Source organism: Barbus barbus (genome assembly GCF_936440315.1).
Source record: "Barbus barbus genome assembly, chromosome: 6".
Classification (NCBI taxonomy): domain Eukaryota; kingdom Metazoa; phylum Chordata; class Actinopteri; order Cypriniformes; family Cyprinidae; genus Barbus; species Barbus barbus.
In genome coordinates, this window is record NC_136734.1 from 7,590,189 (window position 1) to 7,611,162 (window position 20,974).

Genomic DNA, 20,974 nt, shown 5'->3' on the forward strand with positions numbered 1-20,974 from the left:
TAGTAAAACATCATGTAAAGCATGGTGGTTAATTTGAATATGCATGTTAAGGGGCACGTAGAGGAAAATGTTGTGACCTCACAGCAGGGGCATTCTTGAAACGAAAACTCATTTTAAATTCAGGAGTTTGCATTGAATTATGAAACTAGAAATATGGTAGAATAAATTCTTACATGTGTAAATAAAGACTTAATTTCATGACCCCTTTAAAGTGAATGTTTAGCGTAAACGCACGACTCGCACCACACTACAATTCTCTTTAAAAACAAACACTCATACAAACAAAACACTCCCCTTAAATTCAGTTACTGTAACATGAGCAATGCAACAAAGAGTGACTATCCAAAATAAATAAACTTATTTTTGTTTGTTTGAGGATATTTTATTCACACAGCACATACTACAGGAGTAGATAGATTCTTAGAACAGCGCAGTGTACTACTGACAGTCGATAAGGAGAGAAAAACCTCTATCAGTCATGTTTAGAAAAATAGTGTTGTTAAAAAAGTATAAATTAGACCTACAGCTGAAACAACTTAATACACAAAATCAGAAAAATGCCTGTCAAAGACAAATGTAGGCTGGACTATGATGGGGGGGGGGGGGGGGGGGCTCTCTACATCCATAAATAGTTGTGATTAAACAGTGTTTTATACTTTCAGAGATTAGCGTGTCAATAAAACTTGCTTGCTGCTGAAGAGCATTTTACATTTGACCAGCTTTCATGTTCCCCCCAAAATTTACACATTTGTCCAGGGAAAAAGGACGAAAAAAAAAACGAAAATAAGGAAACCCTTCATGAAGTCTGACATATTCATAGACGAAGTTTATCAAAATAGCTGAAATGCTTGAATATAAAACAGAGGTAAGATGTTTTGAGACTCTTTGCAAAGACAGATTTCTGAGACACTTCTGCCCTCTTGTGGTTACACAGAAATATTCAACAGCAGCTGTTTCTGGGCCAGGTTTATCAAAATCTTTTTTACATATGAACATTTCTGCACATGCTAGCCAGTATCATTACCTGTATTTTGGGGTATGTGAGATACCAAGTCCAAACAACATGCATCCCTGCTCCTTTCCTTTTCAGCAGATAATTTTGTATGAACTAAGCTCTTAAGCAATTCAGGCTAATGGCTGCGTTCACACAATGGCCATGTACACGCTGGAGCTAAATACGGTTGTTACTCCTCTACTGAGTGCTTATTTCGGTCAAACAGCATCATGGGCGGGCCTTGGTCAATGAAAGCTGCCATGGATTCTGTCAGCCGTCAGTCTGAAGGTCTGGCTATACGAGACTACATGACATGTGACAGTGTGATTGACCTGAAGGCATTGAGGTTGGAAGCGGGAAATTTCAGTTTCCCACCTTTAACTTCATCTGGAACGAGGCATTAATCCACTCTACAACAGACTTAACTCGTAAAAAATTTCAGGTAGTTAATGAAGCAAAAACAAATACTGTTTGTTGTTCATATTTTTAGTGACCTTACTGGAAAGCCCAAAAGCACAAAGGAGGATATAATAAGCAGAAAAGGCAACACTGCAAAGAGCGTGCTGTTTAAAAGCAGCAGCTTCACAAGCGTAATACACCAAGTGCCTGTCAAAGGTGGTTCAGGTAAAGTTGCACGATACAATACGTCTTTGGTCAATCAGACGCCAAATAGGTTAAACTTTTGTTCACATCTGTGAAACAACAAAATGATTGTTCGCTATAGTTTTATCATAGCAATCAAAAATCTGTGGCGTGTACGTCAGTGTTTGGGATTAACAACCGTATTTACCAGCAGGTGTGATTCTCAAATCGTCTTGCACCTATAACAGCAGAGGAGTGCCTACAATGTCTATACAGGTCCCCTTAGTAGGGCAGATAATGCCTGTAACCATAGGAACAGATGATGATAGTCAATAGACTTTATGGATATTAAATTTATCAGGAACTGTTCATATATGTGGTCAAAAACTCTTCGGTACTGTTTTTTTCCACCTTGTAAGCCTATTTCCTAAATACTTGAGGGTTTTGTCTCACTCTCTCTTTCACAATACCATCATTTTACATAACCTGAGAGAGGTCGACAGCCCAAAGCACACACCTCATGCTTACCCATTTCAATGATGCCGTAGACTACTTCACTGCCATTTTATTCCTATAGCAAATTAACTGAACCCTCAAAATTTGGCTTTGACTCTAAGTCAGTCACTATTGTTACAGAATGCCGTTTTCATTCTTTTATATGAAGATCTGCACATGAACAAAACCTTATTTAGCACTCAAAATAGGACTGACAACAGTATTACTGCTGTTGTATGCGTTTGTAGGTCTCTGCCACTTTATTAAAGATTTAAAAAAAAAAAAAAAAACTCATTGTCTGCATGCATATCTGTATAATCACACAAAGATGTTCAAGGCATTACAAGACAAACTATATAATACTATATCACATCTTTCCTTGGAAAAACTACTGCAAAATACTCTTGAAGATTTTATTTTATGGAAGTGAAAATTGTTACTTCTGTTTGTTTACTAGAACAATTTTGAAATTAACAGTTGTTCAAAGGCAGTGGAAATTTATGAGGGCGGAACCGTTATGAGGAAGCATGAGTATTATAAGATAAAACTACAAATCTGTCCGGAAATGGCATTTATTCACAATGAGAAACTACTTTTAAAAGATACTTTGGTCCTAATCTAGGCAATGCTTTTTTCTAGTTAATGTTATCACTAATCTAATTACCTGCTGTAGATAAATGAGGAAAATAATGATAAGATAAATCCAGTGCATAAATAATGAAATATTAGTTTAGCTTTATCCTCTTAAAATGCATTCAAACAATAATGCAGTTAGCTGCCTCTGTTCAAGGAGGTTTGTACCGAGACCGTGAGAGACAGACAGTTTCTGTATTTTCATAGCCCTATTTCCACTTTTTCAGAAAAAAAAAAAAAAAAAAAAAAACAGATCCACTGGACTGAAACATCAGATCATTCCCATATACTTCCATAACCCAATTTTATTGGGAATCCAATCCTGGGGTTTAAGTGGCTGTTTCAGGTATTGCAGATTGTATTGTAGAAGGAAATGATCCCAGTGAGCTGTAATGAAAAAAAAAGGCTGCTACAAAGGTGCAAGGCATCAAAATCAGCTTGACAGTATAACTTCTGCTACGGAACATTTATTGCAACGTTATTGTGAGACCTGACAAAAAAAATAATAAAAATAAATAATTGCAAAATCATTTATCTATGTGACCCAAGTACAAATTTGAGTTCTGCTGGCCTTAAACTCCTGAGGCTGAACAAGAGCTTAACACACTCTAACTGGTTAACTGAGATTACTGAATCAGGGCCTGTTTACGACAAGACTTACACCTCTACAAGCTTGATCTGCCCTCTGATAAACTGCTAAAGAGAGGTATCGTTTGGATGTCACAGCAAAGTGTGTGTGTGTGTGGTTTCATAAAGGCGTAATTGCAAAGAAATGGCTTTTTCTAAGTACCCCGTTTTTTTCCTTCTCTAGATGGAAAGTATGTTGTGTATGATTTCAATAATCCATTGACTAAATATCAGATGGATCCCACAGAAAGAAAAGAGAGATAGATGAACCACATACTGATAAAAACACATCACAATTTTAAGCGATAGTTTAACCGAAACATCGAAAACACCAGTTCACGTCCGTGTCCTCGCGCAGACTGTATTTTCATCGAGTTGCTTCTGTCGCCACTGCCAATGCCAATGCCAAGCTACTGTATGGTCTGAAGGGGTGTTTGTGAATTAGTTGTCAATGTACCTTTCCTTGGTAAATTTCTATCATGTGCCTCATTGATAGACACTTACGGTAAAACAGGATTTTTGGAAGGGGTAAAGAGAAGTGACCGGTACATCTGGTCCAAAAAGTCTCCATTTCAAACAGTCTATGGTGCCATTAGCTGAAAGCCCTGAGCCATCTCAAGCAAAATTACTCTTGAGGAAGACCAGCTTGTTCATCTCCTCCACAGTGACCTGCTGCTTTCTCTTCATGGCTAAGGTCTGCTCGCAGATGTTCACGCACTCTCCATGCACAGCTACAGCCGGTACAGCCAGCAACCACAGCGCTAACCGTGACAGCCTGGGGTATCTGTCCATGACTGAACTCCAGTACTGCAACAGGTCACCTGTGCCATTAAAGAGTGGTTCGCCGAGGTACTGGAACAACTCTTTTCGTACCTGTGGCTCTTCAGGATCACACGATGGCCTTTCCAAACCACAGTCCATGCGGCCACGCTTTGGTGCTGACGGTCCTTCACTATCCCGCTCGTCCACAGACATACCCCCAGAACCACCGCTTCCTGATTCCCTCATATTAGCAGCCATGTCACACACCCTTGAGATAATGTCCTCATGCTGGTACGCCGGGACTGGCCGCAGCTTCAGCTGTGGATCCAGGATCATTGCGACTTGATGGACACGTTCCACTTTGAAGTTCTCCTTCAGGGCTTCCAGGAAGTAGTGGCAGAGCTTACTGCCAGCACCCGCTTCACCGGCTTTGGAGGTGAAAAGTTTTTCGAGACGGAGGTAGACGGGAAGGACGTGTTGGAGCGTGGGGCAGCGTTCCACACTCAACTCCTGTGCTGCCTGTCTTAGCGGCGCAAGCAAACATGCAAGCGTGCCAAGCAGGTGCTTGTTCAGGCCTTGCAAGAGTGGCACGGTGCTCTTCGAACGGCCGTACGCTTCACAAGTGGCCTCGAAGTTCTCGTGTACCTTGAGCAAGGCCTCTGCAACGGCATCCCAGCAGGGCGGAGCGGCAGGCTCTTCTGCGGCTTTCCCTTCTTGACTGAAGCTGGTCGTTGCAGCAATGTCGCGACATGTAGCCAGAAGCTCTCCTAGTTCATGGAGCCCTCGTGCTTGCAGGCTGCGGCGACCGAGAACGGCCTGAACCGTGGCTGTTAGAGAGCAACCTGTGCAACGAAGGCCAATTCCGGTGCGACCGCAAAAGGCTACCAAAGACAAGCGTGGCTCTGTCACGTAGACTGTGCGGATTTCCGACATGACAAACTCTGACAGAACATTCTGGACCCAGTGGTGTATCTGCTCAGGACTCTCCCTTAACGAGGCCTCCTTGAGTCCCAGGACATAGCGCCGGAGTCGCACACCCTCTACTTGATACGCAGTCAGCAAATAGCAGGAGTCTGGTCCTATAGTCTGGGAATGGCAGGTCACTGCAATGCCCAAGGATGAGTTGGAACCCAGGGCGCAGGTGACTTTCACTTTGACCTGATTGTACATACGGGGGAGCTGTTTTAATGCCAGTGAGCTCATATCTCCCAGGGCTTCACGAATGGAGTAGGCCCCGTTACGTGAACCCGTGTCCACGAGGGTCTGCGCAAGCTTCAGGAAGTCTTTGCTGCTGAGGACGCCAAGAAGGCCAAGGTCTACGCACATTACTCTCAGTAAACGTTCAGCCACTTGTTGTCTCTCCTTTTCTGGAAGTAATCTGTTCTCTGCAAAAGCAGAACGAGACAAATTAATTAGGCTAAATTATCTCTACAAGTTAACTGACTCTTACAAAACATCCATATGCAACAGCAACAGCTGCAACCCATCATATCATCAAAACCAAAAATGCAGTTGGGGCACATACAAGAGTGACACTAACTTCTTAGAGAGGACACATATGGCAAGTTTGACAAAGAAAATCAGCAAGGACACCCACATTAATTTACTTTGTAACAAATGTTAACTTTAACATGAACTGAAATTTTACTGTAAAATTGAGAAACCATAACCAAGTTACTAACAACAGCAGTCAAGAAACCTAGTAACTGGTTAGCTTTACTATAGGGATGCAACGATACAATTTTTTCAGAACCAATCCGATCCCGAAAATTCTGAGTATCTTCCGATACCGATTAAAACCGATACAAGCGCAGTTTTTAAAAATCAATGTAGCCTAGAATTTCTATACTTCTGTGTTGACCTGATCGTCATGCTTTTGTGCACAATCTACATATTAGCCTAGATAACTTCATTTTAATGAAAATTAACAAATTAAAAATGTATATATAATCATAATCTATGACAAAAATACTATTATTAACTAGGTTAGTAGATAATTCAGCAGCAAAAGATACTCTAGAAAAATCATGGGTGCACAATAATTTTATAAAACCTAGTGAAACATTTGTATTTTCAAATAAATGTGAATAAGTGTAGGACTAAATCTGGTAAATTGGTACACATTGCTCTTTGTATTGTTGTAAAATACATTCATGAAAAAAAAAGCAAATGCATTTACATTTAGTCCTTTAGCAGACGCTTTTATCCAAAGGGATAAAAATGAGGACATTAGAAGCATTTATACATAAATATATAGGCCTACTATAAAATTAAAAGATATTTCTTTTAAATCTATAGCACAGTAATGAAGGCAGCAACATATGATAGATAGGACAGAACAAGAAAGACTATTAATAATCTTTCATTGCGCAAAAGTATTATAAAACGAAAGGCTCCAATACAGAGCGGCACAAAGCGCTTATGCGCATCCCGTGTCACAGGGATCACAGGCTGCGCAGCCCTCCGAGTCCGCACAGAAAAGTTCAAAATACAAAGGGAAAAGATATTGATGTGTAGTGTATTAAATCTGTACGTTAGTTTATTGATCCTTTTCTTTTAACAGTTTTAAACCTCAGCTACTGTGTGCTCTTGAAGATAGTTTGACTGTAGTAACCGAACGAGACATACAGTTTGATTGCTGAATGGCCGCAGCAGAGAGAAGAGTTTACCTGAACTTGAATTTAACAACTTAAATATTTGTCTGTACCTCACATTAAACTATGGAACAGCTTCAGAACACTTGAAATATAGTGCACGAAAACTTTATGGTGCTTTAAAATGCTTTTTGTGCCTTTCGTGGGGCTCAACAATAACACAATAGTATACGCACAATATCGGATTTGGATCGGTCTCGTCGGAGCGATACCCGATCCGCAGAAAATGACCGTATCGGAGCCGATACCGATCCTGAGTATCGGATCGATGCATCCCTACTTTACTAGCTTTACTTTGTTGGCCCAAGCAAATAATAAACTTAACCAAGTGTGTTGTGAAATGAGTGTGAATAGATTCTGGTAGTGCTTGTAAGAAAGAACTCACGAAAAGATGGTACGTGGTTCCTCTGTTGTGCCGGCTGAGGAGATTTCCACATCTGCTCCTGTGTGGCCACAGGCGCTTGGCAAGGCTTCGGAGACTCATCTTTAACATGGTTCTCATTATCAGCTAAAAAGGGATTAAAACAGAAGGAAGAAAGAACACATCATGTACTCATTCTTGGGAAAAGCGTAGGTATTAATTGAAAAACAAGATTAACGCACCGAGGGGTGAAAACAAATGAAAATGATCAAGGTACATGCAGAATGAGAATTGATTTTGACAGAAAATCTGTGGAACTGACCTTCGCATTCTAAAATTACCCACTATATATTATATGATCAATAATTTTCCACGAGTTTTCCATTTGTTTTCGCGCGGAGTTAATTTTAAAGAAACTGAACACGCAAATTTCAATCCTGTTAAATGGCAGCGCACTGCTGCAGACAGGATGAGGACAAGAATCGAATAAAGCCATTATTTTTGTTTTCTTTGCGTACAAAAAGTATTCTCGAAGCTTCGTAAAATTACGGTTGAACCCCTGTTGTCACATGGACTATTTTACCGATGTCCTTGCTACGTTTCTGGACCTGAGAACATTGCAGTTGTGTTGCTGTCTATGGAGGGTCTGAGAGATCTCGGATTTAATAAAAAATATCTTAATTTGTGTTCCGAAGATGAACAGAGGCCTTACGGGTTTGGAACGACATGAGGGTGAGTCATTAATGACAGAATTTTCATTTTTGGGTGAACTAACCATTTAAACAAGCGGGTATGCTGGGAGTGGGAACTTTAACAAATAAAATGACAATAAATGGCAATATGATTCTGTGGAGTTATGGAATTGTGCAGGTGCAGATTCCATGCACGAGTCCAGATGTTAAGTTTACTGATCAGACAGAGCAAAAAGCACATGATAAAAACAAACTCAATATATTATGCAGTGCTCACATAATGCAGTCTGTAAAAATGTGCCCTTTGCATAAAACAGTTACCCAAGTGGTGATGCAAAGAAATAATGTAAACAAAACAGAGTGAGTCCAAATTTGGATGAGCTCACAGCTGAAAATGTTTTCATTTTCTGGGCTCACTCACCAGCATGGGACTGCATGTGCTCCAGGAGGTTGTTGTAGAACTGGAACTGAATTCCACAGGCTCCACACGTGTAGGTTTCTGGAACACAACGTCCAGTTTCTCTCAGAACACAGCAATGTTCTCATAACAGAGCGTAACCGGCTAGCCTCACATGAGAGCACTACATACAGCTAACAAATTTGGGTCAGCGTCAGGCATTCAGGCAAAAGGGTTTTACTTAAAGGTTTTAACAAACCTGCAAGGTTTGAAAGCCATGCAAATGGCACAAAAATGGGCACGAGTGAAGTCAGTCATGATTTAAAAAAATTAAAATACGGGCTATATGGAACATGAGAAGAGTGATATCAAGTGAAAATGAACAAAGAAAAACGGATTTCCAAAATACATACTCTGAGGGCTGGGACGGGAAGAATAGGTCCGGCTGTTTGGAGTATCTGAAAGACAAAAATCCATGTTATTTTTAAGCAGGAGTACACTTGTGTAACACTTTATATGAGAGGTTTGAAAATTAATACAAAAGGCCCCAAAAAGCCATATTACTGCGAAACATACAGTGACAACTGATATTTATATGCATTATGTAAATAGTCTGATGTAAGGTGACCCTATTGATCTCAAAATTTTATATTTTTTGACTATAAATATCAGCATCTGCACCACATTTTATTTTTGTGCACAGTTTGGGCCTCTTAATAAAACAGGTGTTTTAATGGGGTATGACCTGCACATTTGCAGCACATTTAAAATAAAAGCAAGCGGCATCTGCAAGCAAAGTTATGGTAGACCGACCCTTGTCGTCCCTTCTACAGAAAAGTGGGAAGTTATAATGATCTGATTTGATGTTATGCATGTATGCATGTTATTTAAAATTTTCTATTTGCAAGTGGAACAAGACGAAGTGCAGAAGTGTAAAGATTGCCCGAAAACCATACTTGAGTAAAAGTACAGATACCGTACAGTGAAAACTACTCCATGTTACAAGTCACCAATTCCAAAACAACTTGAGTGAAAGTCTGAGTATCTGACTTTAACAGTACTTAAGTATTTTATGTATACTAAATATAGGCTCAAAAGATGCACTAGTCAAAGAGACATGCCAGTGAAAAACTGTAACGTTGTGGAGAAGCTGGGGAAAACCGGCAGAAGCAAGGATCTATGTGCAAGTATAAATGGAAAAACTAGAATAAAACCAAAAACCATAGGGAACAAAGAACGGAATGATGGGCAAACATACAACCATTACACTGGGGCCATATATTCTAATATTTAGGTGTAAATGGTGGTGTACGAGTAGTGTAGCATTATCCTCTGCTCTAGTATACTTGTGTGTTCTGCATTCACTGCTGCAGTAAACTGGAGGACATTCCAGCCTCATATTTAAACAATTCAAGCTCATTTTTAAATAAAAATCTAATTTTCCAGTTTGTAACGATGCAACTCCAATGATTAGACCATTCTGCCAAACGGTGTACTGCCTTTTCATCAATTAGTTTGATTTTAACAGCACATTTCTGTACAGATTGTTTTATACATTTGTTAAAATGCAATCCAGCTTTGGCAAATGAAAGATTGTGCAACACAGGCACAGTGAACCCTCAACCGGTTATGCAAACACTGTTACTCAATTCACAAGTGAAGAGGTTACCAATTCATAAAAGAGGTCATTAAAGCTAGAGAAAGCATTGAAATGTACCATAGAAAACAGTCTGTTTAATTTCAGTTGGAAAATGTAAAAACTAAATGATGACTGTTTTGAAGTAACCAACCTTGACTGACATAAGAAATAGAAAGCGTTGAATATGTACCCTTTAAGAGACGTTGTAAAAAGTGTAGTAAACTCAAGAGTGAAGACACAGTTCAGTCCTTGCAGAGCGCATTACTAAAAAAAACCTCTTTCCAAAAAGCATCCATACATCCTCAAACAAGATAAGACGCAAAAGATATGCTTAATTTAAAGGGAAAACAAGTTTATTTTTCCCATCATTTTTGGAGGTCGGTTTGCAGAGTGATGCTGCAGACCTTTGATTATGACAGCAAAATATATAGCAAGCCGTTTTGACTTTTATTCATTCTCAGGATATGAGTTCTTGATATCAACAATTCAGTTCTTACTAGTAAAAATGTCTATTCTTGATATCAACAATTAAATTGTCACTAGTGACAATGATCATTTCTGATATCATGCATGTGATTGTTACTAGTAAGAAAGTCATTTTCGATATCAGAAATTATATTGATATCAGAAATGCATTTTCAGATATCAGAAATAACAAAAGTAACGTGTAGCAATACATTTACTGATATCAAGAATTAACATTTCAACGAGTAACAAAATAATTATTGATATCAACAAAGGCAGTTGATATCTGAAATTGCCCTTGCAACTAGTGAAAATAGAATTAGTGACATCTTAAACAACATTTTAACTAGTAAAAATACTTTTACAGATATCTAGAAATGCCATTTTCACTATTAAGAATAGCTATGGTAATGAGTTCATGAATATTAATGAGATCTGGTTTTCCCATAATCCTCTTTTTAGCGTCAGCATTGGCCAAAGATGGCGGAAGAACGTCCATGCGCAGAAACGGCTCCTTTATTTATTTGTTTTTTCAATGAAACATGAAATTATGACTGGATTTATTTATTTTATATATTATTAATGGTTTAAAAAAAAAAGTAATTTTATCCTGTTTCTTTTTATTGGCCACCAAGTCCTTCGGATAATTAAAAGAAAAATGAACAATGCATTCAATTTAGCCATAACATAAAAAATTACTTAGTCATTTTTTCATGTTTACTTTTGGTTTCATTACTCTTTCTTCTAATACATGAAATAAAAAATGCAACCAAAATGAAAAACAAAACATAATGCGTACAAAGTTTGAACACTTTGCTGGATTTTATTTATTTATTTTTTAATATAATTGTATTTAGGCTACATGGACGAGTTATCATATTGTGTGCCCAAATTTGTGCCGGCGTTTCTCTTCGTTTAAAAGCAGGTGCGGATTGTTTTTTTACTGTACATTTTGATGTAGTATAACACCGACACGTTTGATGAGCTGACATATTTAAACTCTCTACCCAATTCGGCTAGGATTTTTTTGTCCATTGGTACCAGACATGATAAACACTGGGCCATTCCACCAAATGGGTGCCATGTGTGTCCCCAGGACATTATAGGTACAAAGATACATAAAAATTAACTATAATATAAATTTTATTATTAAGCAAAGTGTCCTGCACATTAATCTAACTGCAAATTTAAAATATATAATTTAAAAAAAATATTAAAAACTACCTAAAACACTGAAAATATAGCATTTGTTCATGTCCCCAGTGACTAACGCTACAATTTAACATGAAATATAATGTTTAAAATCCTTCAGAAATAATTTTTATTTTGCATTTTTGTGTACCTCCATATCCCATCTGTGCTTTAAATACATTTATTTCAAAATAAATGTATAATATTTTGGATAAAATACACATTTTAGTCAAGTCCCCAGGTTTTCACTCAGTCCTGTTACCCTAACACATTTCCTTCGAATGTGCTCGAGCTGTGCGCTCTCTTGTCTGCGCGCTCTGTTTCATGTTGGGGCATGGTGTTCGGATCCCGGCACTCCTGTCTTGTTCAGACTCTGTTCTGGTTTCGTGTCGGGGTTCGGACACTCACGCTCCAGGTTTGTTCTTGCTGGGGAACGTGCGATTTTGAGTTCGCTCGGGCCGTGCTTCCCTTATAATCTCCTTGTGTTTGCAGTCCTTGTGAAGTCCTGTTCTGTCCTGCCTTGCCTTGCCAGTGTGTTTTCCCCTACGGGGTAGTTTTTGTTTGTTTATTTTATAATTAATAAAGCCCTATTTTCCTCCAGCAATTGAGTCCTCGCTCTATCCCTTTACCCACACCTGACATATAACCCTTCCTCTACCCCTAAACATAACCCTAACAAAAACCTCTGCAGACCACTGGATTTAAATAGAAACATGATTTGGTCTTTTTTAGCAGTGAGGTCAGCTCACTAGTCAGTGTTCAATACTTTCACTTAAAGTATTAAACCTCTATTTTTTAAATTAGGTTTGGTCCATAATTTATCCCATTGTTTCATAAAATGCATCATTGAAAATTGAGAAGCTTGAGGTTTGAGTCGCCTTTAAAATGGAAAGAAAATGGGGTTGTGTACTTTAGAAAAATACAACTTGTGTAGATAATGATTTTTTTATGATAAAAATTATGTTTTTTGACCATGAAACCAACAATTTCTTTCAAATAAACATGAGGGGGAAATGAAGGAATTTCTGGACATATTTGTAAACATGCTTTTTAAAAGAGATTAGAGTTTTGATAACAGGAGTGAGAAAAATGCATCCATCTTCAACTTAAAAATTGTGAAAAAAATTTAATAAAAAAAGTTACCTGAGATGGGATTTTGAATAGGTAAATATGTGTATTACTAGATTCAGTCTTTAAAATATATAGAAAATAAAAAAAAAATTTAAACCGTTTTGGAAACAAATGACCCATTCGGTGGAATGGCCCAACTTGCATTATTTTTAAATAACATGTTGTCCAGTTCTTGAAGTATCGGTGGACAAGATTAATGATAAAGTCTATTGAACCTCTTTCTCATCTCTGTCTCAGCCATTTCAATGTTGTGTTAATGATACTGCACTGATACACTCTTCTGAAAGCTAAGACATGAATAACAGTCTCTCAATTGTAGTGGCGTCGATTTAACGATTTAATAAGAATTATGTAATCTTGCCAATCTGGTTCATTGCTTATTATCATTATTAGGCTATTTTATATTATAATTGCTATTATTAGCCTATTGTACTATTTTATTATTAGGCTATATTGTTGTTGTTGTCTTACTTTGTAACAATAAATGTGTTTACTTAAGACCTAACAACAATTGTAGCATAAAATAAATAAATCATTTTTCTGTAGTTTAGTTTAGAATTTGATTTTGGCAGCAGCTATTTGAATTCAGTGAATACAATGAATTCTAATTACACTAAGTGAAAATAGCCTATTTTCTTAGCAATAGGTTATATTTACACTTTAATAATAGTAATATTTTCTTTCAGTAATAGTTGTTTGATGCTGTTTATTTCAAATAGTGGGCGATATCTGCACCTCACTATTGTAGTAGGCTACATTATAAAACAGTATGCAATAATAACGTATTGAGTGTAAATTATCATTTGTATTAAAATTATTAACTGGATGCCGCCCTTACAACTAACCCTACCCTTAACCAATAATCACGTTATTTTCCATTATTTCCAAAATTTTTACTGAAAATAAATGCCTTTCCGATGTGATACGGGATGTCAAAAGAGAGTAGAGTGAGGTCGGTAGAAGAAAAAGTAACTGCAGCATGTATTACTCTCTGCGCCACTGAAGATTACGGCGATTAAAAGTTTTTTGCAGTATTCTAACCCTACGACACGTTGGTAGGCGGAGTTAGTAGAGGTAGCCTCTGCCTAAATGAAAACAAAATTATTAAAAATAGCCTACAGGAGCGTTTTATTTTCATGAGAGGGCATTCGAATGAGCCGTTCACTTTTGGGCTCTGTACCTTGTCGTCTATCTGCCATAAACATTCATAATGGGCGGCACTCGTCATTCAATTATGCACATATCCAAAAAGGTATTCATTACTATGCACATATCCAAAAAGCAATTCCTGATATCAACAATACATATGTTTAAATGTTAAAAGGGCGACAAAACTATTTCCGATATCAAAAATGCATTTCTTACTACTTACAATTCTAAATGCACATATCACCTTTGCATTTCTTACTAGTAGAAATATAACTTTTGATATCAATAATTACATTTTTACTAGTAAAAAGGTATATTCTTGATATCAACAATGTAATTATTGATATCAACAATTTAGTTCTTGATATCAACTATTTAATTGTCACTAGTGACCATGTTCATTTCTGATATCAAGAATTAAATTGTTGATATCAGAAATTACCCTCCCAATTGTTGATATCAGAAATACATTTTCAGATATCAGAAATGAACAGTCACTAGTGATAATTAAATTGTTGATATCAAGAATAGACATTTTTACTAGTAAGAATTGCATTTCTGATGTTAAATTGGATTTCAACTAGTAAGAAATTAATTATTGATAGCAACAATTGATTTTGAATGGCAGCCTATGGTGACATTTAACTAGTGAAAATACAATTACAGATATCAACAATTTAATTATTGATATCAAAAATTAGCATGTTTACTAGTGCAAATGTAATTGCGGATATCAAAAATAGCCATTGTTACTAGTAGAAATATAATTCCTGATATCAAGAATTAACATTTTAACTAGTAAAAACTGAATTGTTGATATCAAGAACTCATATCCTGAGAAGGAATAAAAGTCAAAACGGCTTGCCATAAAAATATCACTGTGAGCAAAGTGCAAACACTTCACGAGATTCAAATATCTAAGGTGAAAGATTTGAAAGATTTCAATGTCACTTACCATTCGAGTTCTGGGAATTGTTGATGTCGGCACGACTGGACTGGCCTGACTGGCTAGACATTTTCCCTTCCATTTTAAGGCCATAATTTCCCTCTGCAAAAGCAAAAAATCAAAGCAGCTTAAATAATATATATCAGTCAAAGATAAGACAAATTGAAATGCTCATTTCTTCCTTCTTAGTGCATCACTCAAAATAAAACCGGTATTTTCCATAAAAAAAAACTAAATAATATATACCTTTTTTGCAAGCAACATATGTAATACATTATATGAAATCTTTTGATATTTGTTTTGCCAGTGCTTGATTTGTGGAAGGCTCCTAAGAATGTAAATGTGTGAAGAGTTGTCAGGTCATCGTTTTTCTTCACATCTAGAGTGTTAAGTCACACAGCATTTACTCCTCGGGTGAATGGTTCAGACAAATAAAGAAAAAGTTCAATGTCCAGAACAAAGTTCCCATAAACAAAGATGTCAGCACACCAGACAAGCAAAAGCCATTGGGATGAACGGCAATGCTAACGGAGAGCTTTCTCCAGGGACAGGATATAGAAATCTTTGCACAGATTTCCTTCCAGAAGTATGCATAAGCTCAATGAGCTTGTGCAAAATTCCCTTATAAATTCCAGTCCTCAAAAGATCTTTCAGATTTATTCTTTAACACTGTCTCTTCGCCCAAAGTAATCTCATTTGGAGCTTACAATTACTTGCTTTACTATGCATAAAATAATTGTATGCATGTCATTTCCGTATGCACACTGCCATCAAGACACAATGCAACCATGTTAAATGTTTTAAATATTACTGCTGATCAATTATACATAAATTGCATTGTTAAATGTAATTTTCTTATTCAGTATCACTGCTTTGAAATAAATGGTTCTCTCAAATACACATTGGACACAATTATTGGCACCCCTAGAAATTCTTATGAGTAAAATATCTCTGAAGTGTATTCCCATTCATATTCACAATTTTGAGCACTTCTGGATGAGTATTGAATATTAATAATTATTGAATAAAAGGGTACCGTTAACTGTGGCTAATGTGTATTAGGGAAAAACATTTATTTCATAATGATATTTCCCCCCATTTTAAATTCTTATTATCCAATGAAAGGCTAGATTTGTGATTTTTTTTTTTATAAAATATCAAAAGGATTAATAAAGCAGATTAATTTTCACAGCCTTCTTTGATCAGATTTACCAAGGGTGCCGATATTTTTGGCCATAACTGTAACTCCTGATTAATTAGAGCTTCATTAGAGTGGTAGATGTAATCTAAATCAAAAGAAGAAGTGCATCAAAAGCAAAATGGTTTAAAATCATTCTGTTTACTTAAATACTGGCCCAGTGGTCATTTTGCTCACACCAGAGAAAGCTGTTACTTATATATTCTTATGTTTGGAGGCACCTTATTCATGGAAAGTTTCAATTCACCAAATACAACAATAGTGGTAACCTATCTGAAAGTAATGTTGGTTATAGGCAGTATTACAGAAAAGTGAAAAATACCCATACTGCTACATTCCTGGCAATGACTATGCCAATAGTAGAGATTTAACAAAGTCTGAAATGTCTCTAAAGCAAATGATTAATCACCCAACATGTCTCATTGACAATTAATCATAGGCATCCACAATTAATCATTAAAAACATGCTTTATAACTAGTCAACCATCTCACAGCTCCCTGCAAAACCACGACTCTCTAAAAATTTTACAGCTCATTTAGAATAATCAGTCATTTTGAAGCAAATTGAAATTTAATTCTGGTAGCATCGCTACAGTCTCTCTGACCCATTTCTATATTTTCACCATACTTTAAATAGCTTTCAATGTCAAACTCCTCTGCATATCCTCAATGCAGGACTAAGAGATAAATGAGGAGAGACGAAGGACAAATATAATAAGAAAGACTTTACAGCGAACACCTCAGCAGAGCGCAATAACAATTTGAGATCCTGTACGGTTTATTGCAGACAGATTGGGTAGTTTTACAACAGAAATTATGATCTTGGTATATTAAGTTGCATAGTAGTTTTGTGAACAAGCTTCCACCATCTCCTTCCTTTACTGTTAGTGTCGAATCTATAACTTCTACATGCCTCTATTCATCTATTAGAAGAAAACTACCATAAACACCACAAAACACAGGTAATGAAGTGAGGACTTACTCATTGGAGCGTGAAGAGCCACATGTTCCTGATAGGGGTTGAAGTATTTGTACTGTTTTCCACAATACTCGCACGTGTAACTTCCCGTTTCTACAGAACACAAAATACAGTAATTAACCAACAAACTCAGTCAAAAACACATTAGCGCTGCAATGCAATGCTTCAGAGATTCATTATTCCACTTGAACCATAATGATTTATCAGTACCAGATTTCTGTTTCTTAAAGTGACAGTACACCCCAAAAATGAAACATTCTGTCTTCATGACTCACTAATGTTGTTTCAAACATGTTTGTCCATACAATTCAAATCTAGATCCAATCGGAAGGGGGAAAATCTCTTTATAAAACAGGTTTGACAGTTGTTATTTTTTGGTGAACTATTAATTAAAGCCAGTGGTTCTCAACCAAGGGGGCATGATTCAAAGAAAGACAAAATAAGCATTCAAATAAGTGAAACCAATCAATATATTTAAATGAAACCCTCAGCAATATTACTTTTTCCTTTGAATAACCAGGGTTCCCGTTTTCTTGGAAAAACATGGATATATGAAGTAGCCTAATTTTAAGTGTGATTTTTAGCCTTGGAAAAAATGTGAAAATTAATACAAGCTTAAAATTCCATTTTTAAAATGAAATGATGTGATTGTTTTTTTTTTTTTTTGTTTGTTTTTTTTTTTTTTTGCCAGAAATACAAGGATTTTAATCAAATGTAGTTTTTCCACATCAAAAACAGTTCTGAACTCCTGTCCAGAATGGCTGAATGTGATCACAAAATAAATTAAAAAGTGTGCCTTACATGTCTTACATTTAAAGCAAAGATCTGAGCAACTAGAGAACATTCTAAGAAGGTGACCAGGTGTAAAACAGATCCTTCACACACACAAAAAAAATGTTCATGTAGAGAAACTGAGATACACTTCCATTACAAAAAAAAATGGAATGTAATGGAAAAATTCCATTACAAATCTCCGTCCTATGGTGCCGGACTGAATGATACCTCCAAATCCTGTTCCCACAATGGTTTCAGAGAATCATATGCTTAAGTGTCAGAGTGGAGCAAGAGCATAAAACTTTGAAATAATCCCTAAGAGAATTGGCAGTAATCATCCTCCAAGACTGCTTCCAATTCTGATCAATTTCAACAGAGTTTGTCCTGCCTTAAAAGAGACTCCGTAAAATGTCAAATTGGAAGATATTTGCAAACTAAATAATTAAAATAAATCAGAGGAAATGTTATACGCTATTTCAAGTTGTTCAAATGACTTTAACAAGATAAACCCTTAAAGTTCCATTCCAACAGGCCAACACTCCTAATCTGAACTGGAAACTGGGAGACTGGACAGAGATAACTGGAGTAATATATTTTTTTTTTTTATGTTTCCCAAAGCCAGTAATGTTGCATAAATAATTACATTATCAATAAGAGAATTGATCTGGTCTACACTGTTGATAAATGGGAGGAACTCGAGTCTTCTGGGGTAATAACATAAAGATTCAAGATCAATCCATATAGAATCACGCCTGATCATGAACCAATTTATCATCATTTTGAGTTGAGCAGATCAGTAATAGAATTGTAAGTTAGGCGAGGGAAGACCTCCCAAAGCTTACAAAGTTTAGAGAGTCTCTCTGTTGCGTATTATTCCAAATGCTGCAGTATATGTGAGAGTTCAATGATTTAAAAAAGGCTGGGGTCAAATAAGATTCTGGAACCAATAATTTAGTTGAGGAACAATATTCATTTTAATAACTTTGACTCTCCCAAGAAGAGAAGTTGGCGAGGAGGTACACTATTTCAAATCTTTCTATTTTTTATTATTATTATTATTATTATTTAGAGGGGAATTACTGGTCTCAAAAGTTATTCAAATCAGATACAAATAATAAAAATACCTAAATATTTAAGACCTCTCTCTGAAACCTGAAAAGTGGAATGTATAGCCAGATTATAGAGAATGTTAAAAGGCCAAGAAACAGATTTTCACATTGACACTGGTTACTGCATCTGTGTATAGATATTTTAAAATCACACTAATAAAATTGGAACCAACTCCAATTTTTTCTAACACTGGATGCCAAAAAATCTTGTGTGATTTTTGTATTCCTCAAAGACAAAATCATTGCTGGGTTTTAGGAATATTAAAGTAATGTATGGCATTGAGAATACAGCGTACATTATCTGTGCCATTTCTAGACTTCACAAAACCTGTCTGATCTAAATTTAGAATTTTAAGAAATACCGTTTCAAGCCTGCAGGCCAAAACTTTTGTAGTCCACATTAAGGAGACGAATGGGCCTGTAAGATTAACAAACCAAAGGGTCTTTATATATATTAAAAAAAAAAGCAGACTAACAGAAGTACATCTCCAGGAAGGTGGAATTTCACCTTTCCAAATATTATTAATAGTGGGCATAAGAATTTGACCCATTTTCAGTCAGAACTTCTTAAATTCCAGTGGAAAACCATCTGGCCCAAGACACAGTTTGGCATAGCCTGAAACCTCTGTTGTGAATGGTGAAACTAAAAACTAAAACTAAAACCCTGCCCTCTATTCAATATTCCATTTCAGTTGGAAATACGGAAACCATACTGAAAATTCAGCAACAACTTCCAGTTCACGCAGACTTCAAGAATGTAAAGAAAAATATTGTTTTCTTGAGCTGTGTTTGAAAATCTCAAATAAATAAAAAAAAGATTTAAAAAAATAATACAAAATATATTAATACAATAAAGTCACATATATATTAGGAAAAAAAGTCAACTCAGTTTTTCAGCACAACAGCAAATAATGAATAATAGGAACTCAGTATACTGTCAACAGACGAATCAAGACAAATCTGTCCTTCGTGAAAACATCAGAGCTGAGCTGGATAAACGAAGCCATGCTACATCTCTCATCGTCTACGTAAAACTTGCACAAACAAGTCAGTGTAAAACTGTAGACTGAAATGTTCATAATACAAACGTGGTCAGAATTGTTGGTACCCTTGGTAAATATGATCAAAGAATACTGTGAAAATAAATATGCATTGTTAATCCTTTTGATCTTTTATTAAAAAAAATTAATGGTACCCTTAGCAATTCTTATGAGTAAAATATATATAAAATACATTCTAATTCATATTCACAATTTTGAGCGCGTCAGCGTGATTATGAACATGAAATTATCCAGGCATGGCTTCCTGTTTTCACAGAAATATAAATAGGAGGGAAAATGGCCAAATTCCAAATGAATCACCCATCACAATGAGAAAAACCAAATAATATATTTCTGATGGGCAGCAAAAGATAATTTAGCTTCAAAAATTAGAAAGTGGCTTTAAGAAAAGAGCTAGAGCAGTGAAAATTCCCATTTCCACCATCAGGGCAATAATTAAGAAGTTCCAATCAATTAAATGTGTTACAAATCTGCCTGGAAGAGGACATGTGTCTATATCGTCCTAATGCACGGTGAGAAGGAGAGTTTGAGTGGCTAAAGACTCTCTAAGGACCACATCTGAACACAGAATTGCAGAAAAAGGTTGAGTTTTGGGATCTGAAAACCTTAAAAAATATATACCAAACAGCACCTACATCACATGTTGTTTGGAAGGGCTTCAAAAATAAATAAATAAAAAAAAAAACAATCTCCAGCATATTCAGTTGTCAGACACGACTGGAACTTCAAATGGGACTGGCTTCTATGGTCAGAAACTAAAGATTTAGCTCTTTAGCAGCAAACACTCAAGATGGGTTTGGCGAACACAGGGATAAAAGTACCCCATGTGTACAATGAAATATAATGCTGTATTTTTTATGTTGTGGGCCTATATTTCTGCTGGAGGTCCTGGACATCTTGTTTAGACACATGGCATCACTGATTCTATCAAATACCAACAGATAAAAAATCTAAATGTGACTGACTATAATAATGGGCCATGTTTGGATCCTCCAACCGGACAATAATTCAAACAAACCTTAAAAACAAAACAAAAATGGGTCACTGGGCACAAAACCAAGCTTCGGCTATGGCCATTTCATTTCCCTGACCTGCACCCTATAGAAAATGAGTGAGGTGAACTGAAGAGGAGAAG

The 20,974-nt window shown here is 36.3% G+C and overlaps 1 protein-coding gene across 2 annotated transcripts in view; it reads right to left on the reverse strand.

Moving 5' to 3' along the window:
• Positions 1 to 373: 373 nt before the first annotated feature.
• LOC306870995 (zinc finger protein 618-like) overlaps positions 374 to 20,974 on the reverse strand; it is a 54,742-nt gene continuing 34,141 nt past the window's right edge. Inside the window, exons 8-13 of one of the 2 annotated variants that reach the window (XM_079418631.1) lie at positions 16,899 to 16,988; positions 14,728 to 14,820; positions 8,611 to 8,655; positions 8,222 to 8,299; positions 7,133 to 7,255; positions 374 to 5,478 (exon numbers count right to left, since the gene is read on the reverse strand). In XM_079418631.1, coding sequence (XP_079274757.1) covers positions 3,947 to 5,478; positions 7,133 to 7,255; positions 8,222 to 8,299; positions 8,611 to 8,655; positions 14,728 to 14,820; positions 16,899 to 16,988 — 1,961 coding nt within the window. In that variant the 3' untranslated portion in view covers positions 374 to 3,946. The remainder of the gene's footprint in view (positions 5,479 to 7,132; positions 7,256 to 8,221; positions 8,300 to 8,610; positions 8,656 to 14,727; positions 14,821 to 16,898; positions 16,989 to 20,974) is intronic. The other variant, XM_079418632.1, reaches the window with a different exon arrangement.